At 48.5% G+C, this 13,823-nt stretch overlaps 3 protein-coding genes across 3 annotated transcripts; 1 reads left to right on the top strand and 2 right to left on the bottom strand.

The window, feature by feature from the left end:
• Positions 1-834: 834 nt before the first annotated feature.
• Positions 835-4,908, bottom strand: BC939DRAFT_399391 (putative SPT16-general chromatin factor; the record flags this gene model as incomplete). Its single annotated transcript, XM_051552468.1, has 11 exons — positions 835-1,452; positions 1,539-2,138; positions 2,237-2,798; positions 2,902-3,041; positions 3,140-3,483; positions 3,590-3,770; positions 3,859-4,011; positions 4,115-4,245; positions 4,361-4,445; positions 4,572-4,679; positions 4,834-4,908. 11 exons carry the CDS (start codon positions 4,906-4,908, stop codon positions 835-837), a joined length of 2,997 nt encoding a protein of 998 aa, XP_051410205.1.
• A 619-nt stretch (positions 4,909-5,527) lies between these two features.
• BC939DRAFT_504957 (acyl-CoA N-acyltransferase) lies at positions 5,528-6,386 on the top strand (the record flags this gene model as incomplete). Its single annotated transcript, XM_051560590.1, has 2 exons — positions 5,528-5,967; positions 6,077-6,386. The coding sequence occupies 2 exons, from the start codon at positions 5,528-5,530 to the stop codon at positions 6,384-6,386; spliced, it is 750 nt and encodes a 249-aa protein (XP_051410204.1).
• A 453-nt stretch (positions 6,387-6,839) lies between these two features.
• On the bottom strand, positions 6,840-8,420 carry BC939DRAFT_230813 (uncharacterized protein). Its single transcript, XM_051550863.1, has 2 exons — positions 7,869-8,420; positions 6,840-7,717 (listed from the first exon to the last, which is right to left on the bottom strand). Exons 1-2 carry the CDS (start codon positions 8,308-8,310, stop codon positions 7,122-7,124), a joined length of 1,038 nt encoding a protein of 345 aa, XP_051410203.1. The 5' UTR covers positions 8,311-8,420; the 3' UTR covers positions 6,840-7,121.
• Between the last annotated feature and the right edge of the window lie 5,403 nt (positions 8,421-13,823).

Genomic DNA, 13,823 nt, shown 5'->3' with positions numbered 1-13,823 from the left:
GAACATGGTGTCTGCCAACAGTAATATGTTACTGTTGACTGATCCTGGCTGATTCCGGCTGGTTAAAGCTTTTTGATCCGCGATTGCTTAAAAAATATTGCTGATCATCCTTTAGTCTGACACAGCTGGAATGATAGAAAAGGGTATCCGTTCTCCAGCTCCGTATCCATCGATCCATCCATATACACGCTGTTTCGTTCCTGATGCATCCAAATGTCGCCAAACATCTCTCTGGGGTGCCACTTGGTCCATGAATGACATCCTGATCCCATGGGTGTTCAGTGCGATCGATTGGCGTCCCCAGTTCCCTGCTGCCTGGCTCACATACAAAAATCCGTTTGGTGCGAAAGGACTGAACGATTTTCACTCTCAAAGATCATTTATAGTGAAGAGGCGTATCACCTGATCCAGCGAACCTTACTATATCGACCCTTGGGAGTCGTATGGTATAGCTATATTTTTAGTGTTTGCAAACTCACTGACCAAACTCACCAAGATGCGAACAAAAAAAACTAGCGGCAAAAAAGGGGTCCATGAGTCTCTCGCCTTGGCTGCATTGGTTCGCTTGGAGTGGCCCTCACATTCACTAAATCGTACCATGGGTCACAGGGAAAAGGTAGATTCACATAATATTTATTATACTCAGTGCCAAATAAGATGACCATCTATCGCTTGCGTTTCTTCTTGCGTTCATTATCAGAGTCGGAATCAGCCTCGCGCTTTGCGCCATACTTCTTGTCATCAGCTATGCAGCGAAAGTAACAAGAACAGAGATAACATACATATCAGTGGCAATATCCTGAAGAAAGCAGAGTCAAGATACAGCAGGGTAGATCAAAGACAGTTAACGTTACCTCTCTTGGCCTTCTCCTCCAGCGCATCCCAGTCTTCTCCAGATTCTTCGTCAGAAGCCTCCTCCTCTGATCCGTCGTCCATCGAGGCATCCGAAGCATACGAGCTCTCCGATGAAGATGACTCAAAATCGCTTTCCGACGCCTCGAACTCTGATCCGGATTCATCAGAATCTTCCGCATCTGACTCGATTGCCAAGAATGACCAACCGCCTTCCCTGTAGAATTCTGCCGGATCTTCTTGGATAGTCTTCATGATGGGTCCCCAGTTCAGGTTGACGGGTCCCTCATAAAAGACGATATCCATCGAGTCCAGCCAGTCTTTGACGTTATCCAGTTGCGACATGGGAATAGTGTTGATGTGGATGGGTTGCTGGAAATAGTCCTTGAATGTGAACACCATATCAAAGTTCTTAAGTCCGAATTGCACGCGCTCTAGATGTACAATCTCAACGTCGGCAAGTGTGACAACCAAGAATGGTGCCTCACTCAAGTGTACGAGACAGTCTTGTGTGGGCTTCAAGAGAACATTAGTTCTGAAAGGTACTCCGTTGAAAGCCAAGTCGCGGAAAGGAACATCGACCTCGACCTTGTTCTCACTCTATGTAAAGTTGAGCAATAATATAGTCAGTGTCTGCGTTGATCCGCCCTCTTTGTTTAGAAACATTCCAATTCCATAGCACGTACCAGCTCTGTGATCTTTTCTCCAAACAACTTGAACTCCTTGTTGAGAGCAGCACGACGCTTGCGTTCCTCCTGCTCAGAGGCCAATTCGTCCTCATCACCATAAACATACTTGCGACGACGGTTTCCAGTCTCATCAAATTGCGCATCCGACGCCTCCCTGTAGAATTGAACGTGTTCAGTCTTCTTCTTTCCAATCAGGATCGGATTCTTCAACTGGCAGTGAATCAAGACAATTAGCTCTCCGTCGCACGGTTGGAAGAACAGGTGCTTGATGTTGTTAAACAAAATGTCGATCCTGTTCTCGTTCCGGAGTGGCGACACGTAGCGAAGACCGTTCGAGTGAATCTCTAGTTCTCCAGGACGTTTTCCATCCAAACCAGGACGAGCGAAAACATCGGGGAGTCGTGGTGGGCGCTTGCCCTTGGCCTCAATCAGTTTGTCCTGTTCAACGATATCTGCCATTTCTTTGCGCTCCGACTCCTTCTTGACCGCATTCTTCTTCATCTCCATGATTTGGTTGTAGATCTCCGACATTCTCGCGCCATCGGCACTGCGGAATGACAGTGCCCGTACAAAGTTGGCGTTGGGGTCGTCGAAGGGCTAGACAATTGCAAGAGATAATTGGTCATGTTAGTAAAGATAAAGAAAAATGAACCCAGACATCCCTGTTGCCTGGTTGTAATAAAATGTCTCCTTACAGTGTCATCCTTCTTTCCGGGCTGTCCGGGTGTGATAAAATTGAGACGCAGGTAAAAGAACTCGCCCTCGTCCGTCTTCGTGACTTTCTGAAGAGTCGAAATGTGGAATGGGACAGCAAGCCCGTAGATAGGCAGAACCAGCGTATCGTTCCTCTGGTCGACCACAATCCTGAGACTGCTGACTTCCTTAGGTAAGGCTGACTCGCGTTTGTAACTCTCAAACTTGCGGAAGACACTCTTTTGATTGTCCTTCTTTAGGCTACCAGCATCACCATACCGCTCGAGACCCTCGGCATGCTTTTGTTCCGCCAGCATCTTTTGATGCTCCTTCCGCGCCTGATCCTTGCTCGCCTCCTCCTGCTCGCTACGGAACTTTGTGTTGAGAACTGCAGATTTGGCTGTGCGTTGGCTGTTAGGCTGTTCCTTTTTGACGGGTTCCTCTTCCTCCTCTGCTACATCCTTCAGGATATACGAGATGTCATCGAAGCTGGTATCACAACTCGTCAAGATTTGGGGCGCCTCTGTCGTGATCCTGATAGTGTCAACCAAAAGAAGCGAGTATCTACTCGTTGAAACAGGGAGTAGGTAAGATAAATTAGAGACAAGACTCCTAGTTAAAATTATGGAACACATTGCACTGCTCCATGGTACTCTGGGAAACATACTTCTTAGACTTCTCATCAGTTGCCTTTGGGTTTTCGATATCCTGGAAACCAACAGACAAACTGAAAATCATATCGCTCTGAAGCTCCTTGGTGTTTTTGCCGTTCAAAAGATAGCTCGACTCGCGAAACTCGAGACCGGTCTATGATCGACATCAAAGAGTTGACCCTAGAGTTATTACCTATCATTTTCCTTTGATGAAATGCGGTCCTTCAAGCACAGAGACACATAAATACATACACCAAATCCAAGGTTTTTGACAAACTTCTTTTCAAGATCGGGTCTCCTGTTACGGATAAAATCGACTGCACGGTTGAAGACATCCTTGATCAAGACGCCCTCCTTCATTGCATCAAGCACCTTGCGCTGGACATCCAAGAGAAATGCGTAATTCTTCTCCTGAGTCTTATTGGCGTCAATGAGGAACGTGCGGCCGATGTTGGAGCAGTACGATCTGTAACGCACTCCCAGAGAACAGATGATAGCGCCTGCATGCAGTTCCTTCTCGTTCGAAACCGCGGATGTCTTCAAGTCGTAATCGCCGCCGCTCTGAATGATCGGGGTGTAGCACCACTCTGGGTTCCCTGAAGCAGCCTAATATATACCAATAACAACTACTATCAGTACATATCTCACGACTTCTGTTCCGCCGCGAATCGCATGCCAAACTAAAAAGCCTCGGTGATAAACTTACATCCGCAGGGAACTTCAGTTGCTTGTACATTTTCTCATCCATAAGAGCGGCCTCCATTTTGTCTGCCAGCTTCTCGTGTGTGATCTTGCGTTCCTCGTCAATGATCTTGGACATCTCTTCAATGAAATAATTCCTCATGACCAATGAACTCAGCTTGGCAGCCATCTTGGTGGATCTCTATTTTGAAATTTAGACGTTGTACGATGGTTAGCAGACATACAGCAGTTAATAGGGCAGAAGTCGCAGCGCTATGCCCAAGATGTACCAGTTCTTCGTCATCCTTAATAGCAAAGACCTCGGCAACGCCCGTAGACATGTCGACGCTCTCAATAGGCTTATCCGAGCTATCTAAGGCTGCCTTCCACGATGCTGCAAATGCTCCCCTCTGCGTATCCTTTGCGAAAACTCCAACGCGATCCTATTACGCCATATGGTTAACCAAAAGTAGTTAGAAATCCTGTACACTTTGTGGAGTCCCCTGCGCTCTTTTTTTCTTCTTTTTTCTTTGATGCGACACTCACTCCATGACTGGCAATAATCTTCACCAGTCTCTTGAGGACCTCCTCGTTGTGGGCCTCGTCTTTGCCACGAACATGTAGTTCGATTGGGAACTGAGGGCCCTCCCACTGTTTTAATGTCTCCAGGATCTTGGCTAAATGATATGTAAGAGAAATAATCGGTAGTTGTCAGAGGCGATGATAGACGCTATTTCAGCCATTGTTCTCGGATACCCGACTTGTACTCGCTGTGCAAGCGCACGCACGCACCTTTGTTGCCTCCTGTGACGACATGCAGAGTGTCTGGGGTGAACAACATGAGCGTCTGGGTGAGCTCATATCCGAAGAGCCATGTCTATCACAGTACACAGTACACAGTACACAGTTGTAGGCCGCGTCAGCATAATACTCGTAGACCACGGAACTCACAGGAAGCGTAGCACATAGAGCAGGATGGTGAATGAGTTTGTCGGTCTTTTACCTGCATCGCAGTGGTCTTTTGGTAAATATTGTCCTCTTCGCCGATGTTACCCAGAATGACGAGTAGTGTACCGACGTTTTGAAAAGAGTCCTCAGGGCCATTGGAGTTCTAGGGTTGGAATGAGTGCAGTGCATGTTCCGTAATAAAAGAGTAAAAACGTTGCTATTAGGACGCGTCCTGTATTGTCGCTTTCATCTGGTTCAAGTCCTGTACAGTAAAACGTAGATGGTATGTGTCGTTGAAGAAAATGGTCGATTCGTACTCGCCAATGGTTCACGAGGCCTCTGGCCCTCCTGTGGAACAGACGAGCGTCGATGGTGACCTCGGCAGCTGGCATGTTGTGTGATGGACAGAGGAAGGTGATCAACAAAAAGTGTCCTCGAAAAAAATGTCTTTACAAACGGTCCTCAGCCGGTCAAGCCACCGACGCGCTTTCCATTTTTGGTCTCGAAAGACTCGACTTGGAAAATGGTGGCGAAAAGAAAAACGGGTCCGCATTCCAATCAGGATGTGCTGCTGCATTAATTCCCTGCATATCACCAGGGATGAGCTAAGGAGGAGAAGGAGGAGAAGGAGGAGAAGGAGGAGAAGGAGGAGGAAAGGACAAGGAGCTGTATAATTAACGTGGGTTACGTAGGACGAGGGAATAATTTAGTTGCTTTGCATTCAAAAAGAATATCCGCAGCCTTGAATACAGCAGACCAAGAACTGGGTCAAAATGAGCCAGCAGTGCTGCCGCAGCATGAAACGGAGTATGCAGACGACCATCCAGGACACCCATTTTATTTGCTCTACATACGGATTTAGAGTTACGGCGCACCGTTAAACTTTTAACACTTGAGGATGTCACCATGAATCGAAAGAATGAGCATGGGAAACAAAGATATAAAAGCCACCCTTTCTCATCGCTTTCTCAACATTTTTCTACTAAAAACAACCTTTTCCTACGGGCCAAAATGTCAGTCGATCCCAAGGAATCACCAACCCTAGCTCGGGAGCCTATCGTACGTACGCAGGTGGTCAGAAGTGCTGCCACCAACATCGACACCAGCAACACATCGCCCGAGGAGCTCGAACGCCTTAATCAAATACACGATTCTTATAAGCCTATCTGGTTAACCGAGACCATCCAGATCGGTCCAGTGCTTCCCTCAGACAAGGACGCCTTACTCGAGCACCTGAACGACCCTAGAATCTATCAATGGCTGCTTGGCCCACCAAACCCCTACACCCCCGCGGATGCAGATTTTTGGATCAACTCTCGTGCTTTGAGGATGACTGAGAAGGGTATGCCCCTCAATTTTTCGATCAGGGATATGACAAGAAGCGGCAAGGTCATCGGATCTATTGGCGTCTCTAACGACAGCGACGACAAGCTGGATGGCGACGATACTGGGTAAGAAAAAAAAATGCGCTCAGCTTGGAAAGGAGACCGAGAAAACAAAATGTCCAGAAGAGCTGCTAACACTCACATTGTAATTTTCAACTGCTTCTACAATCGATAGCTACTGGTTGGCGTCTGAATACCACGGACAAGGCTTGATGGCCAAGGCCCTGAAGATGATACTATGGAAGGTCTCGGTAATGGAGGTCGGTAAGCGCAAATTCAACGGTCGTGCATTTGAAGGCAATTGGGCCAGTCGAAAGACCATGGAAAAGGTTGGCTTCGTTCTCCAGCCAGACATTCACGACAAGAGAATCAAAGACAATAAGACCGTCAACTTATGGACTTTGCGCCTTTACCTGACTGAAGAGGACGTTGCTAATCACGTACCTGTTGCCGAGGCTACCCCCTTGCCATCGTTGGTCCAATAATTCAATAGTCCAATAATCATACAGAAGGACCCTCTGATAAACCCTGAGTATCTCACTTCACCCATTGCATGCTGTAATTTACAAGTACACTTTATTCAACAATATGGAGAATATGGAGATCTATGGTACAACAGAGCCTTCATAATGGCACATGGCTCTAAAGATAGGTAATTGGCGGTACGTGGTGCTTTACATGCGGCGTTGACCATCACTCCATGTTTCTGATGATGGTTCAGCGTCATTTGTAGGCGGTATCGATACAATTACCGCGCGCTCCTCGCAGTTGGCAGGGGTGTCGCTTCCTTGGGCGGGCACTGAGGTGATAGGCGCAATCCCATTCGGTGTAATCAGTTGGAGAGGCACATCTCCGTTCTCGTCAGACTGAGTCGCCATCATTGTAGTAGGTGCGGTAGATGGTGATATTGGGTCGGTAGCAGACGGTAAGGGACGTGGTGGACGCCCCCGAATGCGATCCATTGCTCTGCTAAAAAAGTTCCCGATTCGGTCGATCCTGCCGCTTCCATTGTGATTATACTGTGTCCTGGCAGCGACCCATGCTGGACCCATGATAAATTCTATCAATCGATCGCTGGGCATAACCACCCTGGACTCTGCAATACTTGCTGGACTGTTTCCTTCTTCGCTTTCCCTTTGGGGAGGCGAGCATTCATACTTGCACAGTGGACAAGTTGAACTTTTACGAGTGAGCCAAGGATCTAAAGATAATGCCAAGGATTAGTAAGCTATGCAATCGTCAAATTGGCCCTGTATGGCCTTACAGGCAATATGAAAGCCCGATTGCTTACCGATACATTCGCAGTGGAATTCGTGGTGGCAAGGCAGGGTACGAATTTCGTCGCCTTCCGAAAACTCGTCCAAACAGATTGCGCAGGTATCATTGACGATCTCGTCAGTTGCAGTGTTTGAGGTGCTTTCGGGCTGAGCTTCCAGAGCCTGGGCAGCAGTAATGGCCCGGAAGGATCGAATCGATTTGTTGGTGAGAGAGTGAGCCCGTCCGTCCTGATTTGATTGAGCATCGATGCCGTCATTGCTTGTTCGTTTGGCAGCAGTATCATGTCCAATGGCGATCTCGTGTTCTATTTTTGCTGGCTGATCAGTCTGACTTAATACCGATGTTGAAGCCACTGCATTAGCTACTGGTGCTGAAGAGGTGCCTTGTCCAAATATCCTGACTGGAAATTCGTCCAATGCGGTTTTTTCCATTGTCTTTCTCATCCGGATTGTTCCATTGGGAAGTATGTGGGCTCCTCTAGCTAGGGCCTCTGCTCTGTATCGCTGCCTCAGTGCATACAGTCGGCAATGTAGTATCACTATGGTAACCCAAAAGGAACAGTGGTTAGAGACGTGGGCTCTTATGAAAAATTGCGCGCAAGAACATCGTTGGCATGTACCCTACGATACAGACATAAAGGGGTTCAATAGCTGATAAAAAAAAAAAAAAAAAAAAAACGGCGCTCGTACCTGAGACTGTGAAGGATACACCCAAGAGCACGACAACCACAATCAAGACAAATTCCCAGATGACTGGCAACTTCTGATTAGTCAGGATGTTAATGCGGACTCTGTCGTAGTAGCTCGGGTTGGTTGTGTCGTTGCTCTGTTGAAGGCACGTCCTTAGCATAGCGCCTCCATCGTACGAGATGAACATTCCTGGAATACCGACTGTTGAGTCCGAGGAGTTGGTAGCCGCTGTAGCAGCGTCGATAGACCCCTGCCCCGGACCATTGTAGATGATTGCTGCGATGGCACCATCGTCCTGTGCTGCAAGCATCTTGGAGCGGAAGGTGCACGCCGCCTGATCCGCGGGTCCTCGTCTGATCAATGCAATCTTTGGGAGGCCGTAGAGGTTGGGCGTTGGTAGTGTGGTGTTGGGGTCGAATCCTGGTTGACAGGCAAACCCCATATCATAGAGAATACCCTATGCGAAAACAAGTCCCAAAAGGGCAAATCGTTCGTGAGCCATATGAAATAAACAGTATTGGTTCGGTGCACTAACGAGGCTTTACCGATAATCCGTCCTCGGGGATGCTGGCAGTCTTTGCGATGGAACCTACGGGCAGGTTACTGCCTGCCATGATGATGCTGAGGTTGTTGATATCGGTGGGGTTCTTGACACTGACGATATCATAGCTGACCCGTGCGACGAGGATTCCGAAGACATTGGCAGCAACGGGTTGAGAGAGGAGGGCGAGGAGGGCAGTGAAGATGAGGATGATCGACAGGCAGCAACTCCTGCTTTGCTGTAGACTGCAGAGGGGCCACACGGAGGCCATCGTGAGAGAGAAGGAGGCTGTACGTTATATCAGAAATACGAGGTGAGATTTTTAAAGGAGGGGGTATGTCTGAGGGTGTTTGAGGGCGTTTGAGGGTGCAGTCAACGAATATATTAAATAAAAAGTGTAGGTGTGTGCGACTGATGAATGAGTAGGTGAGGAATGGGATGCAGAGAAAGGAATGGAGTGAAGTGAATACAACGACAATGACAACGACGATGACAATGACAATGAGCCCTAACTCGGCAGGGGATATCCGTCCATTGCCTCCACATGTACCAATTTGCAGACATGGCCAATTGCAAGCGTCATTTACGCATGAGTAGCCATCGATTACAGCACCATCTATGCGAATTGCCGTATGTCGCATATTTATAACATCTGCGCAATAGCTCTTAGCGTTGTTTACTCCATGGAATCTCCCGGGCCATACTGAGGGCACTGCATAATCTGCGAACGCATACAGCCGCAAAGGAGGAAATAGCATATCACATCGGTCGGCGATCAACTCACGCGAGCGATCGTTGCCTTGTAGTTTCATCTCCGACACCTCCTCGCCAAAAGGGTTCGCGTGCGTCTACTAATCTATCAGCAAAGTGGCACGTAACTGAATGGTCGCTGACTATAGTTCAAGCTGTATGAACACGCATCATATCCCGTATCCTCTGCGCTCTTGTAGACGTGTGGCAGCAACATCGGTAGCCAGTAGTTGGAGCAATGGAGAGATATTTATTAAAGATATAATACGAAGAGGCAATCTTGCACTCAACACAACAGGCATCGTTTTTTATAATATATACAAATCAAACGCCACCGACCCAGTTGCCGCCAGCAGCACCACAGCGGTCGACCATCAAGTAGGGCGCATTGTCGCCATCGGGGGTATAGTAGTTGGCCCACCATGAAGGGACCGCAACCGATAGCTGGGGGCTGATACCGCCTCCAAGGAAGAGGAAGATGAACAAACCTGTAAAGGCCGCACCGGTATCCATGGCCGCCGCCAGAATGAACGTGTACTTTGACCACCAGTTCTTGTGGTATCGGAAGAGGTAGTACTGGAAAACCAAGCACACGATCAACGAGGGCAAGATACCAACAACGTAACCATTAGGGTAAGCGCTCATGCCTCCAGCGATGATGGCGACGTTGAACTTGGACCAATCGACGTTCGGAAACTTCTTGGAGAGGGCCCAGAGAATAACAGGGGCGATGGAACCGACCAAGAAACCGTAAAAGACGAAGCCGTAGTCACCGTTCGGGTCGAACATGCGCTTGGGTCCCAAGGCGCCATAGATGAGAGCAGAGCCCCAGAAGGTATCAGGGCTAACTCCTGTCCAGAGACCGTTGGGGTCTTGATCAGTGCCGTCCAGGTACGAACGACGAGAGTCGATGATGACAATCATAGTAAAATAATTGAAGACACCACCGATAATGGTTCCCCAAAACTGAGCAACGAACATGGAACGAGGAGGGATCTTCATGTAATGACCCAGCTTGAGATCCGAGAGCAGGGTCATGCACTGGTACATGGCCATGTAACCGTAGCACTTGAAGGTCATATTGGCAATAGGCTTTCCGGGGAGCATGTATCCACAAACCAACTCCGTGATGACATTGAGACCAGGACCGAAACCAGTGATGGCGCTCATGGCACAGATAGGCAGTGTCAAGACCCAGCCGAGCAGACACGCGATGAGCAGGCCCCACCAGGGCAGCTGAAGACCATAGACTTCGCAGACTGTAATAGAAAGAATGACCATGAGGACGTAGAAGACGGCATACCAGAGCTGAGGCACCTCGGGATAGATGCCCATCATCTTGGTATGGACATCCTGATCCTCGTCGCCGATGGCCATTTTCCAGCTCTTCCAGATATCAGCTCCGTTGAAGCAGATAACATGAGAGACGCACCCCGTCAGAGCAACAAAGGAGAAGAAGAAGCAGAGAGCATACATAGGGGTCATCTTGGCTGGGAGACCGGCATTGTACATGCTCTCGTTCAAGGAGTAATCGTCGTTCAGGTACGAGATAACGTCGAAACTAGTTCCGTTCGCATAGAAAAGATGCGAGGTCAGGGGACGGCCCAAAGTCTTGGTGCCCAGGCTGTCGGTCAACCACATAATGGGCAGGATAATCCAGTACGAGAAGATGACACCGCCGTAATTGCAGAGCTGGGCTGCAAGGGGCAGGTATAGGGTCGCACCGCCAATGGAAGTCCAATCGAAGGAGAGGGAGAGGATTCCACCTCCGGTCATGGAGGAGAACAGGGCCCAGAAGTCCTTGTTGAAGGGATTGATCCAGCAGATCCAATCAAAGTAGACGAATAGGGGAGCAATCCATTGAGGGAAGAACTCATAGACGAACATACCACCGCAGATGATCCAAAAGAACTTCATGTAGGACCAGCCGTGAACCATTCTCTTGGTCTTGAACTCGTCGGTGTTGTGGATGGCGTTGTAGAATACAATTTGGACCAGATTGCCCCACCAGACCATTTCGGCAGGGTAGACAAGGTACTTGCGGAGGACACCAGCCATGCCATAACCCAGGCACTGTGTGGTGATGATGAGGACCAAGGAGCCGAAGGCGTTGATGCGATGGTGCAAGAACAAGTCCATGGCGGACAATATATCGATGGCATAAGCAGAGGTTGCGGCAGTCGAGACCGCAATACCAATCAGGGCATGCTCCTTGATGTTGAATGGACCTGGATTGAGGGACATGCCAAAGTTACCAATGGTCACCTTGGCCCTGGGGAGGGTCCTGGCCATACCTTTTCCAAGGACATAGGAAGCCAAGTTGACGAAGAAGATGGAGAAGGTACCGGTAGTGGTGCGGAAATAGTAGTATTGGTTGATGACGGAGCCGATGACGGAGAAGAAGAAGGATAGGATCCAGAAGCGGAAGGTGACTGAGACCAGGGTGGGGTCGTCTGTTACAGGTACGACTGTGGGTGGTATAAGGGGGAGGAAGGAGGCAGGGATGTTGTGTCAGCGATGGAGGGAATCAGGATGTCTGAAATGGATGTGAATTAGATCGCTGTGGGGACACCTACCTAGTCGGACGGCCTCGATTCTAGAGTTCTCTACGTAATCCACATAATCATCTTCGTCCTCATCCTCCTCCAACTCGATGGTATCTTCGATGAGGAGCTTCTCATTGATGCAATCGGGCTTTTCATTCTCGAACTCCTGGTTCTCGTCCATATTCAGTTGAGATGGTTGCGATGGTAGTGAGAGGAAGAGAAGGTGGGGGGAGGAGTGAGAGGGAGGGGTATATGTCGTTAACGGGAGAGATGGGGGGACGGAGGGAGGAGTGGTATGTGTCCTCGAAAGAGTGCAGCAGGATCGAGAGGGGGAATGTTGCCCTGGACGATGCTTTTAAAGCAAAGGACGAAAAAAATATCCCGAAGATCGCCCCTGTGTTTTTGGTTTTCGCTTAGATGATTTTTTTGGGCTGCCATGCGAGATGGGTGGGACACGCAGTCGGCGACGAAATAAATACGCGAATCTGGCAGAGAGCAATCAAAAAAACGGTGTCCGAGCGCAATAGACGCGCGACTACTGGCTGCCCCTGTGTTTTGCTGGTGCCTCTCCGCAAAACTGTGTCACCCTCTTGTCTTACATGTGCACAAGCACATACACAACCTTAAACAGTGCACACCATGCACACCCCGCACTGGAGGACCATGCGTCCCTTGCAGTCTTGCTGTCGAACACTGCCCGCACCCCTGCCCTTCTCTAGGCTGTCTCAGACAGACTAGACTGTACCGCTGCCCCCATGCGTACACAACATGCCCAGAGCTTCTCTCTGTTACAGTGAGATCATGCTCGCTGCTCTTCAAAAATGCCTGCATTTACTGAGCACGCACTCACTACCTCTTTCACTTACTGGCTATTGATGTGGCCGGATGTTGTGTGGTTTCTATGGTTTCTAGTAGTTGTAATTGTACGCACCGGTTCTTGTTTGCCGCCCTGTTTGCCATTCTTTTCCGTGCAACACTCATTCACTATATCTACAAGTGGTACTCGTTCGCGTTTGTCGCCTCTTTCTTATATATAGTCCACAACTATTGCCGAATCGGGCCATGCTTTAGTCCATGAAGTTTACGGTGTGTCTATGAAGAGACCGTTAGGGTTTTTATTTTTATCAACTTCCTTCGCTGCTTTTCCTGATGTCGAATGAACAGACTACGAGGCTAAAAGCACGCGTCTAGGTCTGTCTGTTGTTTATATCCTCATCTCTCCCTCGCGAGCATTCATTCGTTTTATTCGGCCGCACTTGGAGCACCCTACAGCTGTTGAGCGGTGTGTCCACCATTGCTGAATTTGAGATCCGAGGTGTTTTCAGTGAGTGGCATAGTGGATTAAAACTCTGTCGATGAACAAATCCATAAATTAAAAAAAAAAAAGGTACCCATGCTACTGTGTTGACGGCACACCTTAAGATGAAAGACCAAGGTACGCTGATCACGACAGCATACATCCACAACGGCCGATCGAGAACCGCTAGACGAATAGGCAATGTTATTCCCATGAACACAGTCCATACGGTTACCGTGAACAGCAAGAACTATAGAGTGCACTTAATCTTTTCCTCGCTCGATCTAGTCCACCTTGATCCAAGACTCTGTGTCGATGTATGCAACTAACATAGATGGATGCCCATCCTCATTTGATATCACCTTTGTCCATAGAAAAGTAGAATGAACACGGCAGGTCAGATCTTTCAGCGAATCAAATCCTAGGCACTCACGCACCCACCCTCAAATACACTTTCCAAAGCGATGCTGTGCTTCCTTTGAAGTCCGTATACCAAGTAATTATTCGGCACTGCTTGCATAAACGGTTGATTGCTTTTGCTTTGTCCGGTTGGACGCCGATTACCAAATTGAGTGTCCATTTCGTCGTGCTCTCAGAACAAGCTTTTGGAGGATGGAAAATAAGTCTATGGTGCGATAGGACCCTATCGATATACTCTGCTTCCTCTTCGTAAGCATCGGTTTATTGCGCTGTCCTGCTCTTGTGAACACAGTCTTTATTCAATCGATCAAATAGCGTAAAAGTCCCATTTATAAATTTGTAGGAAGCATTTTTTTTTGTTTTAGTGCAGCAGCCTTTTCTCCATCAGGAAAGATATCAAG

The sequence above is a fragment of the Gamsiella multidivaricata genome (genome assembly GCF_025024155.1).
Source record: "Gamsiella multidivaricata strain RSA 2152 chromosome Unknown BC939scaffold_51, whole genome shotgun sequence".
Lineage (NCBI taxonomy): Eukaryota > Fungi > Mortierellomycota > Mortierellomycetes > Mortierellales > Mortierellaceae > Gamsiella > Gamsiella multidivaricata.
The sequence above is the reverse complement of the archived record's forward strand: the minus strand, read 5'-3'. Positions and strand labels throughout refer to the sequence as shown.

Excerpts from the sequence above, each read along its gene's own strand:
- BC939DRAFT_230813 (XM_051550863.1), bottom strand. The coding sequence starts at position 8,310 with ATGGGGTTTGCCTGTCAACCAGGATTCGACCCCAACACCACACTACCA. Across the intron at positions 7,718-7,868 it reads TGTATCCTTCACAGTCTCAG|TGATACTACATTGCCGACTG; the intron begins GTACGAGCGCCG and ends GGGTTACCATAG.